The following is an 18,893-nucleotide window of genomic DNA, read 5'->3' on the forward strand; positions in this document are numbered from 1 at the left end:
AGGTAATGTCCTTATAAGGAAAGTCGTCATGGGATGGGTAGAGAGTAATCGAGACTGGGGAAAGGGGGATATTTGGTCCCATAAAGAAGCAGTGTAAAAGACGTCGGGGCATTTAGAATGATATCCTCTGCATCCTGGCGTGTACCTGGTGACATGCAAACATCAGAGCTTTCAGGGCTCTTTGGGTCTTATTGTGTACAGTGCTGCACAGAGAAAAAGAACAATAAAAGCTGAGGACAATGACAGTGGTTGCAGCTCTTTTTTGTAAATGAATTCTATAACTAATAATAATTTATTCCAATAGAACTGAAAATTATCCAGAAGGACACGGGTGTGTGTTTTTCTTATTAGAATAAGAAAGGCTTGTTGCTTTATTTCTTTTATTTCACTTTCGTTTTTTCTCTCCTGCCTCCCTCAGATTGGGGTTATGTATTGCATGTTAATTTTTTTCTTTTCCTTTTTTTTTTTTGTGTTGTATGCCTAGTTGGATTGATTGGTGATTGTATTTCTCTAGCAGGGTCACTTGTGACATTGTTTAAATTCTATAAATATGAAAATATTGATAATTATGATTCAGAATTTACATTATAGTAAAAATGTATTTACTAATATATTTCCACCACAGTGAGAATTTTTGATGACACAACAGACAATCAAATTGAATAAATGAAATGAAATTATGTGTTTACGAATATAGCACTCATGACTACCAACAGTAGTAGTAATAATGCAGAGCTGTACTTCCCATTGGCTTCTTATTAACTGAGTGATTAAAAGCACTGGTATGGTCTCAAGTACCAAAATATGCATTGGTATAGAAATATTATACAATACGTACCTGAATAACCCCGGCGGACTGATCCTCACTGCACATGGTGCCTACATAGGCTAGCCCCACTTGTGGTCCTTTGAAATCCAGATTTCTTTAAAAAAAAAAAAAAAAAAGAAATCAAAACATATTAGTGCTCTGTGAGAGGCATCATTTCACATTTAAACTGTGGTACAGAGGGAAAGATTGCAGTCCCTTATGGCAGAGTTTTCTGTAAGCATCAAAACTTCTCTCAAAATATTCTAGGGGTGATAGTAGCCGTATCGTTTGTACCTTTTTATCCCTACTATGCATTTCAGACCAGGCGAGACCTTTATAGATTCTTCAAGAAATTACAGATAATGTTTTTTTTCTAATCAACCGCCTACAATGGATTCTTCTATAGTATTCCCTAAATCTACATGGTTACCACCTAGCCCCATTGATCCCCACATCAAGACCTTCATTGAATTAGTTCTTTTTGACCTTGTGAATATTGAATGGACTCCAGAACAACCCCGGTTCAATTTATCTAAGAATCAACATTTGGCTGTAAATGAATTGAAAAGTACGGCATCAGTGGTGATCAAACAGGTCAACAAAGGAGGGGCGGTAGTCCTGATGGACAAAACAACATATATAAATACTGTTAATACTCATGTATCTGATATTAACAATTATCAGCTATTATCTCATGATCCTGGCTCTTCTCTTTTACATAAAATTGAAGAACTGGTTGAAGAAGCTTTCATTGTGGGTTTTCTGACCATAAGGAGAAGACTTTTTTGATTAATCATTCATACAAAGCACCAACATTGTACATGATCCCGAAAATCCACAAAAGCATCACAGGCCCCCTGTAGACCCATTGTAAGCATTATAGGATCCCTCCTTGAACCACTTTCTGTTTTTGTGGACAAATTTCTTCAGCCATTGATTCCTCAGATGACTTCCTATGTCAGGGATATGAAATCCATGCTTAATAAATTATCATCCATACACCTTTCAACTTCATGGTGTGACTTTGGATATATAAGCACTATATACCAGCATTCCCCAAGAACAATCTCTGCTCATATTAGAACAATTTTTATTTATTTATTTCAAGTTTTTCATATACCGACGTATAGCAATCTGCCTTCACGCCGGTTTTTTACATGTAACAACTTAATACATCAATTTAACAATTGTAAAGTATATTACAGTTAACATAGGAGAGGATTATATTACAAATGAACGATAAACTTAATAGCACAGCTGTAGCAAATTTTTAACCGAACAATTACTAACTCAGTCACTTAACTGATAACCTAGCATCAGGCGCTATGAATGGTATTCACAAGACCATGTCCTCATCGATTTCCTACTACCTTTTTGTTATCTTTAGCTCAACAGCCTTGTGTGAGAATTATTTTTTGTTCAACGGTCAATTCTATAAGCAGGTCCATGGTACCGCCATGGGTGCCCACTATGGCCCCGAGTCTGGAGAATTTGTTCATTGTCTAATCTTGAAGATACTTATCTATACTCTGCTACAATTTTTCAGCATGTCTCACACTGGATTCAATATATTGACAATATCTTTTTTCTCTGGCATAGTGATGAACACAATTTACATTTGTTCCTTGGTTAGCTAAATTCCCTTGATACTAATTTATTTTTTTCTATGCAGTACCATCAAGAGCACATCATTTTTTTGGATATTCTTATCATCTGCCAAGATGATCACTTTGCGACCTCATTATACAAAAAAACCTACTGATAAAAACACACTCCTTCATTTTTCCAGCTTTCATTCTTTTAGTCTTAAAAACAATTTACCAATTGGTCAATTTCTACGGCTCCGCCGTTTATGTTCTGATAAACAAGAATTTTTTCTTCAAGCTCAACAATTGGCATCTCGACTTCTTCAGCGTGATTATCCGTCACGCACTATTAAAAAAGCTTTGAAACATTCGTCCATTTCCCAATGACAATTCTAATGACACAGAGGAATTCCCCTTGGTGTGCACTCTCAGATACTCTAGTAAAGCATCAGACATTGCATCCATAATTTGCAAATACTGGCACATTCTGAAGATTCATTCTATATTCACTGAAGGCCCACTGATTTCATACAGTCGGGGGTAAGAATTTGAGAGATTTATTAACACACTCATTTCCTTCAGCAGGATGTCAGCACACTATTGGACCTTCCGCTTGGACATTGGCCATGCAACAAATGTTCATTATGTGCCCAAACCCTATCAGGTCCTACTTGGATGGACAATACAGGAAAAATCCATTTGGCAAGAACCCATCTGACTGTTTGACTTCACATGTTATTTACATTATTATTTGTCCTTGTGATAAATTTTATGTTGGCCGTATAAAATGGCCAATCTGCACCAGGCTCATCGAACATCGGAGCTGTCTGATGACTGAAAAAATTCAAGCTCCTATAGTTGCACATTGTTTCCAAGAAAAACACAAGTTTGTGGATCTAAAGTGGTTGGTGATAGATCAAATTCATCTATCAGTGAGGGGGGTGATCCACAACATCTCCTTAACTTCAGGGAACAACAATGGATTTTCAACTTGAACAGTATGCAACCAAATGGTTTAAATGAATCAGTGGAGTGGTATTCTATTATTTAAAGGGCTCCCTCTGATAATAGCAACTACTGATGTCATCTTCAGTCCATATGTAATTTTCTCATTGGTTCTCTGCCCTTTAAAAATTGGCACGTGTGCGGCCCTTCTGGCCGAGGAAACGCATTACCAGCAGGTCAGCAAGAAAAGCCGCTTACAACATGTCAGTACTACATCACTGAGTGCCGTTTTCAAGTTTTGAAAAGTATGTATTTCTGTTTTATAAATTACTTTTGTTGATTTCACAGTTAATTTCGGCCCCTTGAAGGCAGACGCTGAAACACGGTTCATGTGGGGCTTCTACATTCTGAGCCTCTTTTACAATGGAAACATGGCGTTTCTTCGCTAATTTCTAGTTAATTAAATATCTTTAATCACAGAAGTGAATATATGCAATGGCATGATATGAACATGACTTTCATTATTGTTCATGACTTTATCTCCAAAACTGGCCTTTGATTTACTAAGCAAAGAAAATTCATTTAAGACCTACGATTATATTGATTGGTGCATATACGCTTATGCTATTTAGCATCACAACTTATGCACATTTATGAGGTCCATTAAATGAGAAAAAAAAAATTTCACCCATGGTGTGCAGATTTGGGTTATAAAAGAGTTTTCTGTAAAACATGGAATGGGCTCAACTGAAAAACTGCATAGGTCTCTTCTTCAAATCAGGTCTTTTGGTCTTTAGAAGGGGGTCTATGCGATTTTGACAACTCACCTAAAACTGCCCTCTTTGGATAATGCTTCTTCTTGGTGCAATGGAAGGGTACGGAGCCCATGATGAATCAAGTTTTCTTCAGGACCAGCATGGCTAGAACCCTGCCCCGGTAGCTAATAATAGTGTATGTTATTGATGTACTCAGTGTTCTCTAATACTTATGAATGTTAATGTCATGAACTGTGGTGAACTAGTGATTTTCACTTGGAACAACGGTATACAAGACCTCTAAATAAATAAATAAATAAATAAATAAACAAATAAATACACATGACAATGCCTTTCAAAGCCATTCAAGAGAAAACTAAATTGAGATGGTATTGTACTCCAATGTCTTGTGTTTCCCTTTAAGGTACCCTCATCATTGATAAGTCAGCCTGTAGAAATGAGATCTCTGACTTAAAGAATAACTTTCAAAGATCTTCGTGGTGCCATATAAGTGTGCATATGGGCACATGGAGATCTACTATAGTACTTTAGAATCTGCGCATATGTGGACCACATGGATTATAAAATATGTGTAGATCCATTCCTAATATACGCACGTATGTTTCAGTACACATGAATATCTGCAATGCACTGAAAGCGCATATTTTTTCTATTTTATAAATGTGCAAGTATATTTTACAAGTAAAAAAAAATTTTAAGGTGAATTTTCAAATAGTTCTGTGCGCATAAATTAGCAGATGTTCATGCAAATAGCACATATTTGTGTAAATGCTATTTCATAAACCTGAAACACAAATGTGCAATTAATGGTGTGCAAATACATTTGCTAGTATTAAAAAGGGGCAGGCCAAGAGCATTCCAGTGTGGGGCTATCACTTTATAACCTTGCTAAAGGGACATGCATATGCTGTGATCTGCCTGCTAATTATCTGACATAAGTGAGATTAAAATTCTTTATAGCTAAATACTGACTGGATGAGGGATCAGGGTAAACTGAGGGGAGTTCAGGCTGAAGAACCAGTGGTGACCTAGAGACAGACTCGGTAAACTGGTAGATTAATTGGCAAAACCGGTAATTTCTTTCACAGGCACATGTTACAAAATTTGATGATCTACACGCATAAAAGCTAACAAGTGCTAAGAAACACATGCAAGTTAAATTTGCTCTTGCTAATGATTAGAACTAGGAGCACAAATAGGCATGTATAGCAGATCTGCGCCACTTGCCAGGATAAATTGTAACTTTGCTGCCACATAGCTGGATAAGTGTTACACTACTTATCTTACTATGTTGAAAATATATGCAGCATATCTTTTAGATACATAAATATGCTGTTGAGTAGATTTAAGTAAGAACATAAGAACATGCCATACTGGGTCAGACCAAGGGTCCATCAAGCCCAGCATCCTGTTTCCAACAGTGGCTAATCCAGGCCATAAGAACCTGGCAAGTACCCCGAAAACTAAGTCTATTCCATGTTACCGTTGCTAGTAATAGCAGTGGCTATTTTCTAAGTCAACTTAATTTAAAACAGGTAATGGACTTCTCCTCCAAGAACTTATCCAATCCTTTTTTAAACACAGCTATACTAACTGCACTAACCACATCCTCTGGCAACAAATTCCAGAGTTTAATTGTGCGTTGAGTAAAAAAGAACTTTCTCCGATTAGTTTTAAATGTGCCACATGCTAATTTCATGGAGTGCCCCCTAGTCTTTCTACTATCTGAAAGAGTAAATAACTGATTCACATCTACCCGTTCTAGACCTCTCATAATTTTAAACACCTCTATCATATCCCCCCTCAGCCGTCTCTTCTCCAAGCTGAAAAGTCTTAACCTCTTTAGTCTTTCCTCATAGGGGAGCTGTTCCATTCCCTTTATCATTTTGGTCGCCCTTCTCTGTACCTTCTCCATCGCAATTATATCTTTTTTGAGATGCGGCAACCAGAATTGTACACAGTATTCAAGGTGCAGTCTTACCATGGAGCGATACAGAGGCATTATGACATTTTCCGTTTTATTCACCATTCCTTTCTAATAATTCCCAACATTCTGTTTGCTTTTTTGACTGTCAAAGCACACTGAACCGACAATTTCAATTTGTTATCCACTATATAACTAAAGCATGGGTTATTTTTTTCCCTATATGCATCACCTTGCACTTATCCACATTAAATTTCATCTGACATTTTGATGCCCAATTTTCCAGTCTCACAAGGTCTTCCTGCAATTTATCACAATCTGCTTGTGATTTAACTACTCTGAACAATTTTGTATCATCTGCAAATTTGATTATGTCACTCGTCGTATTCCTTTCCAGATCATTTTAAATATATTGAAAAGTAAGGGTCCCAAAACAGATCCCTGAGGCACTCCACTGCCCACTCCCTTCCCTGAGAAAATTGTCCATTTAATCCTACTCTGTTTCCTGTCTTTTAGCCAGTTTGCAATCCACGAAGGACATCCACCACCCCTATCCCAGGACTTTTTATTTTCCTAGAAAACTTTGTCAATGCCTTCTGAAAATCCAAGTATACTACATCTACCGGTTCACCTTTATCCACATGTTTATTAACTCCTTCAAAAAAGTGAAGCAGATTTGTGAGGCAAGACTTGCCTGGGTAAAGCCATGCTGACTTTGTTCCATTAAACCATGTCTTTCTATATGTTCTGTGATTTTGATGTTTAGAACACTTTCCACTATTTTTCCTGGCACTGAAGTCAGGCTAACTGGTCGGTAGTTTCCCGGATCGCCCCTGGAGCCCTTTTTAAATATTGGGGTTACATTAGCTATCCTCCAGTCTTCAGGTACAATGGATGATTTTAATGATAGGTTACAAATTTTTACTAATAGGTCTGAAATTTCATTTTTTAGTTCCTTTAGAACTCTGGGGTGTATACCATCCGGTCCAGGTGATTTACTACTCTTCAGGTCAATCAGGTCTACCACATCTTCTAGGTTCACCGTGATTTGATTCAGTCCATCTGATTCATTACCCATGAAAACCTTCTCCAGTACGGGTACCTCCCCAACATCCTCTTAAGTAAACACCGAAGCAAAGAAATCATTTAATCTTTCCACGATGGCCTTATCTTCTCTAAGTGCCCCTATAACCCCTCGATGATCTAACAGTCCAACTGACTCCCTCACAGGCTTTCTGCTCAGATATATTTTAAAAAGTTTTTACTGTTAGTTTTTGCCTCTATGGCCAACTTCTTTCAAATTCTCTCTTAGGCCTGTTCTTATCAATGTCTTACATTTACTTGCCAACGTTTATGCATTATCCTGTTTTCTTCTGTTGGATCCTTCTTCCAATTTTTTTTTTATTTTATTTTAAATGATTTGTAACATTTAAACAAATGTAACAATCCAGGAATTCCAGAAAAACAAATATTACTTCAATTTTAATACATAATTCTTTTATAATCCAGCCCACATCTAGGAGGAGAGGGGGTCCTATGCTGGGTGTCATTTCTCTTATTCAAACCTATAACCTAAAAACACTTTATTTCCTGCTTTTTATCCTGCAAAAGCAGCTCCAAGTGTGAGGGATCTATAAAATAAACTTATTATTCTTGTACATTATGTGACATTTGCAGGGGAACTTTAAAAAGAAACTTGCTCCTATTTCTAGGACTTGTTTCTTAAAGGAAAGAAACTTTTCTACGCGCTTGAGTGCGCGAGAAAACATCGGGAAATACTAATATTTTTTGCCCGCAAAATAAAAAATCCTTATTTTGAAAGTATTTTGAGAAGAATAAGTCTTTATCCTTTTTTAATGAAAAGGAAACCAATAACGTTGCTCTAGTATGAATATTGTCCATGGAGTCTTCCAAGAAAGTGGATACTCCAGGACTATTCAAACTATCTAACCCTCCCTCTTGAACCTGGAGCACTCTTTTTGTAGGCAAAATAATATAGTTTTTGACATTACAGGAATTTTATCCATCTCAAAAGCTAGTATCTCTACCACATATTATTAAACAATTCGATAGCTGACATTAATCTCGATTGTGGAAGTTCAATAACCTTAAATTGGAACGATCTCAATTCGTTCTCAAGAACTTCAATCTGATTATGTAACATCAAATTATCTTAATAAAGATTTATTAAAGATAATTTGATGTTACATAACCTTCTTCCAATTTTTGAATGAAGATCTTTTGGCTAAAATAGCTTCTTTCACTCCCCTTGTAACCATCCGGTAAATCGTTTTGCCTTCTTTCCACCTTTCTTAAGTGTGGAATACATCTGGACTGTGCTTCTAGGATGGTAGTTTTTTAACAATGACCAAGCCTCTTGCACATTTTTTACTTTTGTAGCTGCTCCTTTCAGTTTTTTTCTAACAAATTTTCTCATTTTATCAAAGTTTCCCTTTTGAAAGTTTAGCACGAGAGCCGTGGATTTGCATAGTGTTTCTCTTCCAGTCCTGTGCTCCACTGAGAATTAGATCTAAAATGGCTCCCTCTCGTCGGTTCCTGAACCAATTGCTCCATAAAGCTTTCATTTATTCCATCCAGGAACGTTCTCCTCTCTAGCGTGTCCCGATGATACATTTACCCAGACAATATTAGGGTAAATTGAAGCCTCCCATTATTATCGCACTACCAATTTGGTTAGCTTCCCTAATTTCTTTTAGCATTTCAAGTGTATTTTATATAGTGTATGCACATATACACGCACAATACAAACTACATGTGCATGCATGTGCATGTCGATATAGCTGCGAACATGGGAGTGTGCTTTCTTGTTTTAAAATTGTTCAGGAAAATCATTGATTTATACATGGAAATAAGTATATTTTAAAATATGCACGCATACTTGAAATCACCAGTTTGCCGAAACCTCCACCAGTTTACCCAGTCCATCTCCAGTTCATCAAAATCCTCTTAATCCTTCACTTTAATCTCCCCTCAATTCAGCCAGATCTCCCACCCAAAAAGAGCAGACAACAGGCATGTCTGATAATTAGCAGGTGCAACAAACATTGTGCAAATGCTGTAAGTTTGTGTAAATCTCTTAGAAAACAGCAACTTATGTGTGTACGTCTTGACCCCCCCCTTGGAACACCCCAGGCCATCCTTCTTTTGCTCAGATATATTCATGCATAAAACCAAAAATATGCATTTACTTTTGATGTTTATAAAATAGCATGCATGTGGATGCATCCTACTTACATTGCATATATGCTGGGGTGTAAGATCTATTGTGCACAGTGATGCACAGGCACCACCAGCTTTAGAAAGGTTTGTGCCATGCACCACCAATTTTGGACACTGCCAGGAGATCCCATTCTGCATGTTGGCCAAACTACAGGAAGCCCGAGTGGCCGCCGGGAGATCCCAACCCACCCGGCAGCCATAGTGAAAAAGGACCACCCAGCCGCCGGGGGATTCCATCTCGCTCACTGGCCAAAGTGAAAAAGACAGCGCAGCGGTTGCCGAAGGATCTCCCCAGACTCGGCAGCCGAAGTGGAGGAGGCCCTGGGGATTTCATCCCAACTGGAGGAGAGGGAGTGTGCCTGTGTGTTCATGAGAGAGAATGAGCAAGGAGCCAGTGTGTGTGTGTATGTGTGTGTGTGTGCGTGTATATGCGTGTGTGTGTGTGTGTGTGTTTGTGTTTGACAGAGAGGGAGCCTATGTGTTTGTGTGGGTGCTTGAGAGATAGGGAACTAGAGTGTGTGTATGTGTATATATGAGAAAGAGGGACCCAGTGTGTGTGTGTGTGTGTGTGTGTGTATCCCTGAGAGAGAGGGAGTCTATGTGTGTGGCTGAGTGAGAGGGATCCAGAATGTATGTGTGTGCCTGAGAAAGATGGAGGAAGCCAGTGTGTGTCTGTGTGCCTGAGAGAGAGGGAGCCAGCGTGTATGTGTGTGTGTGTGTGTGTGTGTGTGTGTGTGTGCATGTGTTCCTGAGAGAGATCGTGTGTGTGTGTGTGTGTGTGTGTGTGTGTGTGTCTAAAATAGATGGAGCCAGCATGTGTGTGTGTGTGCCTGAGAAAGGGAGGGAGCCAGGAAGAATATGTGTATCTTTGAGCCTGTGTGAGTTTTGAAAGAGTGTTTATGTTTGTGTGAGCATGAGAATGAACGTCTGTGTATATGAGAGAGGAGAACATTTTTGCAGCTCCCTTCCTCTCCTACTAATCCATGACCATCTCGGGGCGACTGGAAGTCAAAATTTCCCAGATATGGAGAGTGTTTTTTTTAATTCTTATTGATTTTAATTAATCAGGTATTATTTGATCTGCATGATGTTATGAAATATTTTATTGTATTCAGTAAATGTAAAAAAAATAATATATGCGTTTGTAATTATTGGATGTTGTTCTGTTCATCAGTTGTTTTAAAATAATTACTTTTAATAGTATGGTTTTACCATTATAATTGATGCTTTAGATTTCTTGATTTTATTTCTTGATGGTTTCTGAGGAATGGTGATATTTCAGTTTTTCCTTTGGTGCACTTTGTATGTACTTCTTGTAATTTCCAGTTCCGTTTTTGTCTGCATGCTTCTATTTATGATCTCCTTAATCTGTATTTAGTGAGGGTCTGACTGGATTTTGCATGCGTGACTGAGGTGAGGTATTTTGCTAGCGTGTAGTTTCTGTTTAGGGATCCATAGCAACCTGGCTTGTTCTGTTTTCTTAATAGGAGGTGTATTGGTTTCTTAGGGCTTGGTGTAATATTTGCAGTGTTGCCTTTTCATAGGTAAGGTTGTTACTGTTTGAGTGATGGCAGTTAGTGCTGTTTTGGAATGGGAGGTTTATTATATTGTAATTGTATTTTAATTTGCTCATGGCTTTCTGAAGACCAAGCCCACATCCAATATGCATTACAAAAGTCCTAATATCATATGTTCCAGGTGTCTTTCTGACTTTTATGAAGGGTTTTCTGGTTGACACCACAGCAGTGCATGTAAATTTAATATACATGTTGTTTGATATTTTTATTTCAAAAGACTGTACTTTGAGTATCTTTTTTCATGTAAAATCTTGTTTATAAATGCATAATTTTAAATTGTGTGTGGAGAGGGCTGAGTTGAGGGGAGGCCTGGGCACAGAGCTGTAAGATTCACTTAAAGTGCCTAATACCCTTGCACTGGCCCTGATTAGAAAAAGAATACAAATTAAATGTAAATAAAAATATAGGATGAGGAGGGGCCAGCATGGTAACTGTTCGCACAGGGCAGCAAAAAAATTAGTACTGGCCCTGCTTGCTGTGATGATGCGCTGGAGGGGTTCCCATCCCTCTCCAGTGAGAAGAGACCCTGCGTGGTGGTGAGTGGGAGGGATGGGTTCAACATCTGAGAGGGAAGGTATGGGGTGAGTGGCAGGGAGGGGTGAGTGTTGAGAGGGAAGGGACAGGGTGAGTGGGAGGGAGGGGGTGACTGAGAGAGGGAAGGAGCCAGGGAATGTGTGTATCTGAGAGAGAGGGAAGGAGTGGGAAGGAGGGGGTGACCGACTGAGAGGGAAGGGGTGAGTGAGTAAGGGGAAGGGGGAATGAGAAAGTGGAAGAAGAAGAGAGGGTAGAAACGTTTTGTGAAAGAGGAGAGAGTTTCTGTGTTCCATGCTTCCCCCCATTTCTTCTCCACTAATCCACGACAATCTCAGGATGACTGAAAATCAAAAGTTCTCTGGTGTTCTTACAAAACGTTTCTGGCAGTGAAAAATGTTTGTGTGGCGAGGAGATACCAGAGGAGATACCAGAATTTGAATTCTCTTTTGAATAGTGAATTGGTGTGGGCTTTCTCTTGGAGAGTGCATCCAATTTGGGTACCTTAGCAGGGGTGGCAGCGGAGCAGTGGGGGGGGGGGGGGGGGCATCTCACCCTATCCTATCCCTCGCCTCAGATGGCAGATTGCCATGACCGACTGTCAGCATCAGTTACCAATAAAGTAAAGCTCTGCTCCAGCTCTGGGCTACCAACACTGTGAGCTACCGCCCACAGCCTGACATCATCATCAAAGGCCAGCTCAATGTCAAACGCGTTAGCATGTCAAGGGAGACATTTTGATCCTGGCCTTTATTGATGATGTTAGGGTGGGGAGGCAGCTCAGAGGGTTGGTCACATGGCAGCAGCAAATTTTCTGATGCACCACCAACTTCAGCAGTCACCCTACGCCCCTGCATAGATGCTAATTTTATGCATGTAATCCTTTGAAAATTAACTTGTTGGAGTTTTAGTAGTTGGCTTGGTCCTGTAGAAGACTGGATTTTGTGCAGCCTGCAATAACTTTTGTTGGAGCAAGATAAAAATAATTTTAAAAGTTGTACTGTATAACGTTTGCATACAATGCAGACCCTTCCTTCATTTGAGATGAGTGCTTTCACTGGTTTCATTTGAAGGAGGGATCTGTAAGGGTCCTTGGAGTCATCAAAGATTAAGTCTATACCCAAAGCTATGTTGGAAATTTAATTAATAACGCTACCTTAATTATTCTGTCATGTGTTTGCATATGCAGTTTTTATCCTACTTTCCGAAGGGAAAGGCAGCCTATGAGATTGCTCTGCAAGTGTGTCCATGTCACCCTAACAACTTTTTTGTATCTTTTTCATACCAAATGTTCAGAATAAGTCAGCGCAGATATGAGAACTTTGGATGGAACTTCTTGTTCTCCTTGGGATGAAGGAACAACAGGGATTATCCATGAGGTATAATTTGACAGTTCAGTCTATGTAGCCTTGGACCTATATTTAGGCTCAATTTTTGTAGATTTATTTATTTATTTAAAAACTTTCTATACCGTCGTTTAGTAGTGCGCCATCACAACGGTTTACATTTAGGCACGAAAAGGTTTGATAGTTTTCTAAGTTATCCAAGTGGTGCCATATTTTACGGTTACATTGTTCAAAAATATACTCTAATTGAAAAGTGGGTTGGAGATGCTATTTACCATTGCCGTGCTAATCGTATATGTGCATACTGTATTTAAATTAATATTTAATTATGAGTAAAATAACAAAAAATAATAAAAATATAAAGACAAACAACTCTGCTTTTATGGGTGATTTTCAGCTGAATGTATTTGTTGTTTCTTCAGCGACCTTACTGTGGAATGCTTTTTTGAAGAGCCAAGTTTTTAAGATTTTTTTGAAGAGTTTTAAATCTTTCATTAGTCTTAGCTCAAGTGGTAATGTGTTCCATAATAATGGTCCTGCTAATGATAGTGCTCTCTCTCTAACCTGGGTCAACTTTGCTGTTTTTACTGAGGGTATGGTTAGTAGTGCTTTATTGGCAGACCTGAGATTCCTTTGAAGGACATGTAATCAAAGTGTGGTGTTTAACCAATCAGCATTTTCGTCATTTATTAGTTTATGAATTGTGCATAGTGTTTTGAATTGTACTCTTTGTTCTATTGGGAGCCAGTGTAAGTCGGCCAGTGTTTGGGTGATATGATCTCTTCTGCCTTTCCCAGTAAGTATTCTGGCAGCCGAGTTCTGTAGTATTTGCAGTGGTCTGATTGTGGTATATGGCAATCCAAGAAAAAGTGTGTTACAGTAGTCTGTGCTAGCAAATATTAGTGCTTGTAGTACTGTACGAAAGTGTTCTTGAGTTAATAAGGGTTTTAGCCTTCTAAGGACCATTAGTTTGGCGTAGCCTTCTCTGGTTTTTATCGCTATGTGTTGCTTAAGGCTGAGTTCCGTGTCTATAATCACTCCTAGGTTTCTAGCTTTATCATTTAGCTCCACTGATTTATTATTATTAAGTTTAATGGGGTTTTGAATTCTTACAATGTTTTTTCGTTGAAGGTGTATGAATTCTGTTTTTTCTATGTTTATTACTAGTTCCATTTGGTTTAATAGTTGTTTTATTATGTCAAGGTATAACATTGCTAGATTCAGTGTTTTCTCAATTGATTCTTCCACTGGTAGAATTAGTTGAATGTCGTCAGCATATATGAAGTGTATGATACCTAACCCTGCCAGTAGGTGGCAGAGGGGGAGCAGGTAAATGTTAAATAGAGTCGCTGAGAGTGATGATCCCTGGGGGACACCTGGTTTTAGGTTGATCTTGTCTGATATAGTGTTGTTTATCTGTACCGGATAGGATCTATTTGTGAGATATGATGTGAACCATTCAATTGTTTTCATTTGTAATCCAATTTCTTCCAGTCTTTTTAATAGTATGTTATGGTTAACTGTGTCAAATGCTGCGGACAGATCTAGTAGTATCAAGATGTAGTGTTTTCCGCTGTCAAATCCACGTAGAATGTTATCAGTTAGAGAGATTAGTAATGTTTCATGTTAATTATAATTTTCTAAAATTAATAAAATGTAAATATCAAAACACAAAATCAGCCTCCTAAGAGTCCACCTTAACTTTTTCTTTTTTTTCTCAGCAGCTTCCTCTTACTTTTTTGGGCTTCCATCTTAACCAGAATCAGCCTCTACTGGCGCTCCAGTGGCATGAGCATTTCACTTGTCTTTTTGGAATACAGATCATGGTTGATAACACCTCTGCTTCACAGATATCAATGTTTAGAAGTAATTTATCCCTACAGTTTTAAAACTAAAGTAGTAAACAGCAAACAAAACCAATTTATTGTAGATTACTAGCAATCTGTTGCATGCCCCGTCTGCGCTCGGCCCGCACACAGGCCTGCTCACCTTTCCAACTCCACTGCAGGTCCTGGGTTGGCCTCTCCAGCAGCTGCTGCAAGCTCCTCCAGGCCTTGGCGTCCCATGGCGGCAGTCGCTGGGCCTTCCTCAGTGCACCAGGCCTCATGGCAGGGCTCAGTGTCCTCCGTGGCGTCGGCCCCACCCCTAGGCATGCAGGGACCGCCCGGTCCCTTATAGGGCCAGGAGCGGGTCCAAGCTCCACGGCACGCCCTGATTGAATGCAGTATTAAAGGAAGTGCCTGCCTGCACTTCCTTGCCTTGGCAATCGGGTCGACACCGGGTGTGTACTGAGTTTGCCTCCATGTTTCATAGCCTGTTCCAGTCTTGTTCCAGCCTTGTTCCAGCATCCTTGTGTTCCAGCGTCCTCGTGTTCCAGCGTCTGTCTGTTCCTTTGTTCCCACAGGTAGTACCTCTTGGACTGACTCTCTGGTACTGACCTTTGCCTGTCTCCTTGACCACATTGATCACTGTCCGGATTCTGATCTTTGCCTGTCTCCTTGACCATGCTGATTGCTGCCCGGATTCTGATCTTTGCCTGCTTCCTTGACCACGTCTGACCTCTGGAACCTGACCCCTGCCTTGGCTGACTACTCTCGGACTGATCCTTGAAACTTGACCCCTGCTTTGGCTGACCTCTCTTGGACTGATCCTTGGAACTCGACCCCGGCTATCCTTGACCACGCCTCCTTGATTCTGGCCCTGCTCCTAGCCTTGTCATCGCAGACACTGTACTGGCCTTCCTTGATTCCTCAGGCCTTCAGTCAAGATATCGACCACATACCCTTGGATCCTGGTGGGCACACCCTTATACTTCCTATCAGGGAGACCCTGCGAGGCACACCTAAGTCCAAGCAGCCCGGGTCCCCAAGAGCTCCACCCGGGGGGGACCGCGGGCTTCCAGTAGTGAAGCTCCAGCTAGCCTCTGTCTCCTCCTGTGCTCCACCATCTGGTGGCAGGTGCTTCCTGGGTCTGACCAGGGAGCCGTTCTCCACTGCTCCAGGACAAGGGTCCACCTCCAAACGCAACACAATCTTGTTTGGACGATGTTAAGGGCAGTTAAGGCCCTCTCTGGAATAAAGTCTATTATTTTTGTATTAGACCTTCAGCTCTTACAATCAGGGCAACAACAGCCAGTAAATAGATTATCCATCAAGGATCATTGCTTAACAAAATCTAATTGATTGTTTTAATTATTTAAAGAAAATAACAATTACAAATTATTCAAACACATCTGCAAATTCCTTTTGGCTTTTTGGGAGAACAGTGCTCAAAATGAAATATATTGGGAGCAACTAGTCTTACGTGAGAAGTTGGGCATGATCGTGGTCCTTCCGTTTCAGTAGCACTTCAGAGCGCCAAGATGCAAAATTGTCCAAGGTCACTCCAATGTCTGGCGAAATCTCCACGAAATCTGTCTGGGTCCAGATATCATAGCCCACGAGAGTCACAAAAATATTAATTTCTCTGTAAACCTGCAGTAAGATGGAGCATAATATATCTGACCTTTTTGCAGACAAGCATGGTCTCACTTCTATCTTTTATGCAGAAAGTTTGAAAATGTGCATCAAAATAAAATATAATCTATCTTTGGGCTATTATGGATCTTATGTCTAGAAACATAGAAATGTGACAATAGAAAAAGCCCATACAGCCTATCTTGACTGCCCATTTCTACAATCCCTACTACTCCCTCAGAGATCCCCCTTTCTTGAATTCAGATTCCTTGTCTTCACCATCTTCATCGGGAGCTGTTGCATGCATCCACCACCCTCTCTATAAAGAAATATTTCCTAAATCTAGTCCTTTCCACCCTTATCCCATGATCTCTCCATCAAACTGGTCTTAAACTAGTTTCAAACACATTATGAGAGAATTAAATAAGGAATACTACCCAAAGAATAGACTATGTTATACAGAACTTGTATGAATGATTAGGAGAGAGAGAGAGAGTGGATGTCATGACCTATATATAATGTAATACAATTTATAATAAAAGAGAGATTCTTGTTCGATCAAATTATAATAAAGAAACAAAACAATGGTAGGAGGAAGGTCGTTTCATGATTACAATCGATAAATTATTTGCATACAAGGCTGGTGGCAACAGGTAGCAGTGTGTGTATGAAACCTTCCTTATCCTACTTTTCATATTTTTTTGAATGGGAATTCATAAATACACAAAAATTAAAAATTTATAAATAAATATAGTATATTTGTAAAGTGGGGAATTGATTTGTGTGGTACTATATTTAATATAAACAGCTGGTACTTATCATCTGGTACATCTCTCTCCATAGATATCTAAGCAACTTCTAGACCAGGTAGTATTGTATTACATATACATTAAAGAGTCTTTATAACGCTTCTTAAGGCAATGGGGGGCAGGTGGAGTGATCCTCCCCCTCTTATCTGCCTGGTGGGAGGGGTGGGAGGAGGGGATGATCCCTCCTGCCCAAATCTTCCCCTCAGGGCGTCCCCATCCCTAACCCACATTATACACACATTATAGATCTAATTTTCATCAACCATTACTTTTATAATCCTACTACTTCTATCAAACCCGTCCCATGGTCTGATCACTATCTCATTAAATGCAATGCCCAAATAATCTCTAACAAATCAACCGAATACAATACACCTCTATCTTTCAAATACAGACCCCCCTTCCAACTCAACTCTCTCAAACAAGAATTGGGAAAACAACTCACAAATTTAGACTTATCTAATATCCATAATGCCACCCAGTCCTGGTTTAATCTAACAAAACAAACCGCAAACAACATAAATCCGGAGAAAACAAAAATTATAAAACATAACAGAACAAAAAACAATCCCTGGTTCAACTCGGAACTCTCAAATTTAAAATCTAACCTCAGAAAATTAGAAAAAGAATGGCGCAAATCCAAATGCCAAATAACCACTCAAAGATATCACTCAAAACTTGCTGAATATAAGAAAGCAATTCTAAATGCTAAACGAGATTACTATAGCATAAAGATCAAAAATGCTACTAATAAATCAAATTCCCTCTTCAACTTAGTAAAGAACCTCATAGAAAACAACAACTCTTGCAAACAAACCTCCAATACTAACAACCTGAGCCAAGACCTAGCAAAGTTCTTTAAAAACAAAATTGATAACATCTCAGACTTCTTCAACAACACTCCTTCTTTGAAGATCCCTCACAATACTTCTCCACCAACTTTCTGGTCGAAATTTGAGCCAATTTCCAGCATCCAATTAGAAAAATTACTTCAAAAAATAAACCCTGCTCGACATGAACTAGATTCTATTCCTACCCGTATCCGAAAGGAAATTTCAAATATTATCTCTCCCATACTTGCCTCAATTATAAACAAATCACTTGAAGAGGGTATTCTACCATCTAATCTGAAAACTGCAACTATCACTCCTATCCCAAAGAAAAAGAACATAGATCCCAATGATCTTAATAACTATCGTCCTATCTCAAACCTTCCTTTACTTGCTAAATTGATCGAGAAATCTGCTTTGCTTCAACTAAATGAACATCTGGAAACCAACAACATACTTCACCCCGCCCAACATGGCTTCAGAAAGAACCGCAGCACTGAAACCCTTCTGTTAAACCTAACAAATTAATAAGAGGCTTTGATAACAATCTGAACCATTTACTAATTATGCTCGATCTATCTGCTGCCTTTGATACAGTGGATCACAATTTACTAATATCAAGCCTTGCTAACATTGGCCTTACTGGAAATACCCTTGATTGGTTTTCTTCATTTCTAAAAGACAGGTTTTTCAAAGTCACCTTTAATAATGTATCATCTGATCCCTACCCGCTGGATACAGGAGTACCACAAGGATCTGCCTTATCTGCCATCCTTTTCAATATTTATCTGCTACCACTCTGTAATTTCATCTCCAATCTTGGCATCACCTTCTTTCTTTATGCTGATGATATTCAACGTCTCATCCCCATAACATCCACCATTGAAGAAGCCATATTTCTCACAGTAAAATACCTCAACTCAATCAAAACCTTCCTCAACCAACTAAAACTATGTTTAAATATGAACAAAACTGAATGGATCTTAATAAAAAGAAACTTCTCAACCCATTCCTCTCAAATTCCATACATTCAAATTGACAACTCCAACATACAAATGAAAAATCC

The 18,893-nt window shown here is 39.1% G+C and overlaps 1 protein-coding gene across 1 annotated transcript in view; it reads right to left on the bottom strand.

The window, feature by feature from the left end:
• Positions 1-18,893, bottom strand: part of LOC115092794 (disintegrin and metalloproteinase domain-containing protein 28-like) — a 141,905-nt gene that overhangs the window by 87,969 nt on the left and 35,043 nt on the right. Inside the window, exons 9-10 of the mRNA XM_029604113.1 lie at positions 16,037-16,206; positions 839-923 (exon numbers count right to left, since the gene is read on the bottom strand). Coding sequence (XP_029459973.1) covers positions 839-923; positions 16,037-16,206 — 255 coding nt within the window. The remainder of the gene's footprint in view (positions 1-838; positions 924-16,036; positions 16,207-18,893) is intronic.

The sequence above is a fragment of the Rhinatrema bivittatum genome, chromosome 5, assembly GCF_901001135.1.
Source record: "Rhinatrema bivittatum chromosome 5, aRhiBiv1.1, whole genome shotgun sequence".
Classification (NCBI taxonomy): Eukaryota; Metazoa; Chordata; class Amphibia; order Gymnophiona; family Rhinatrematidae; genus Rhinatrema; species Rhinatrema bivittatum.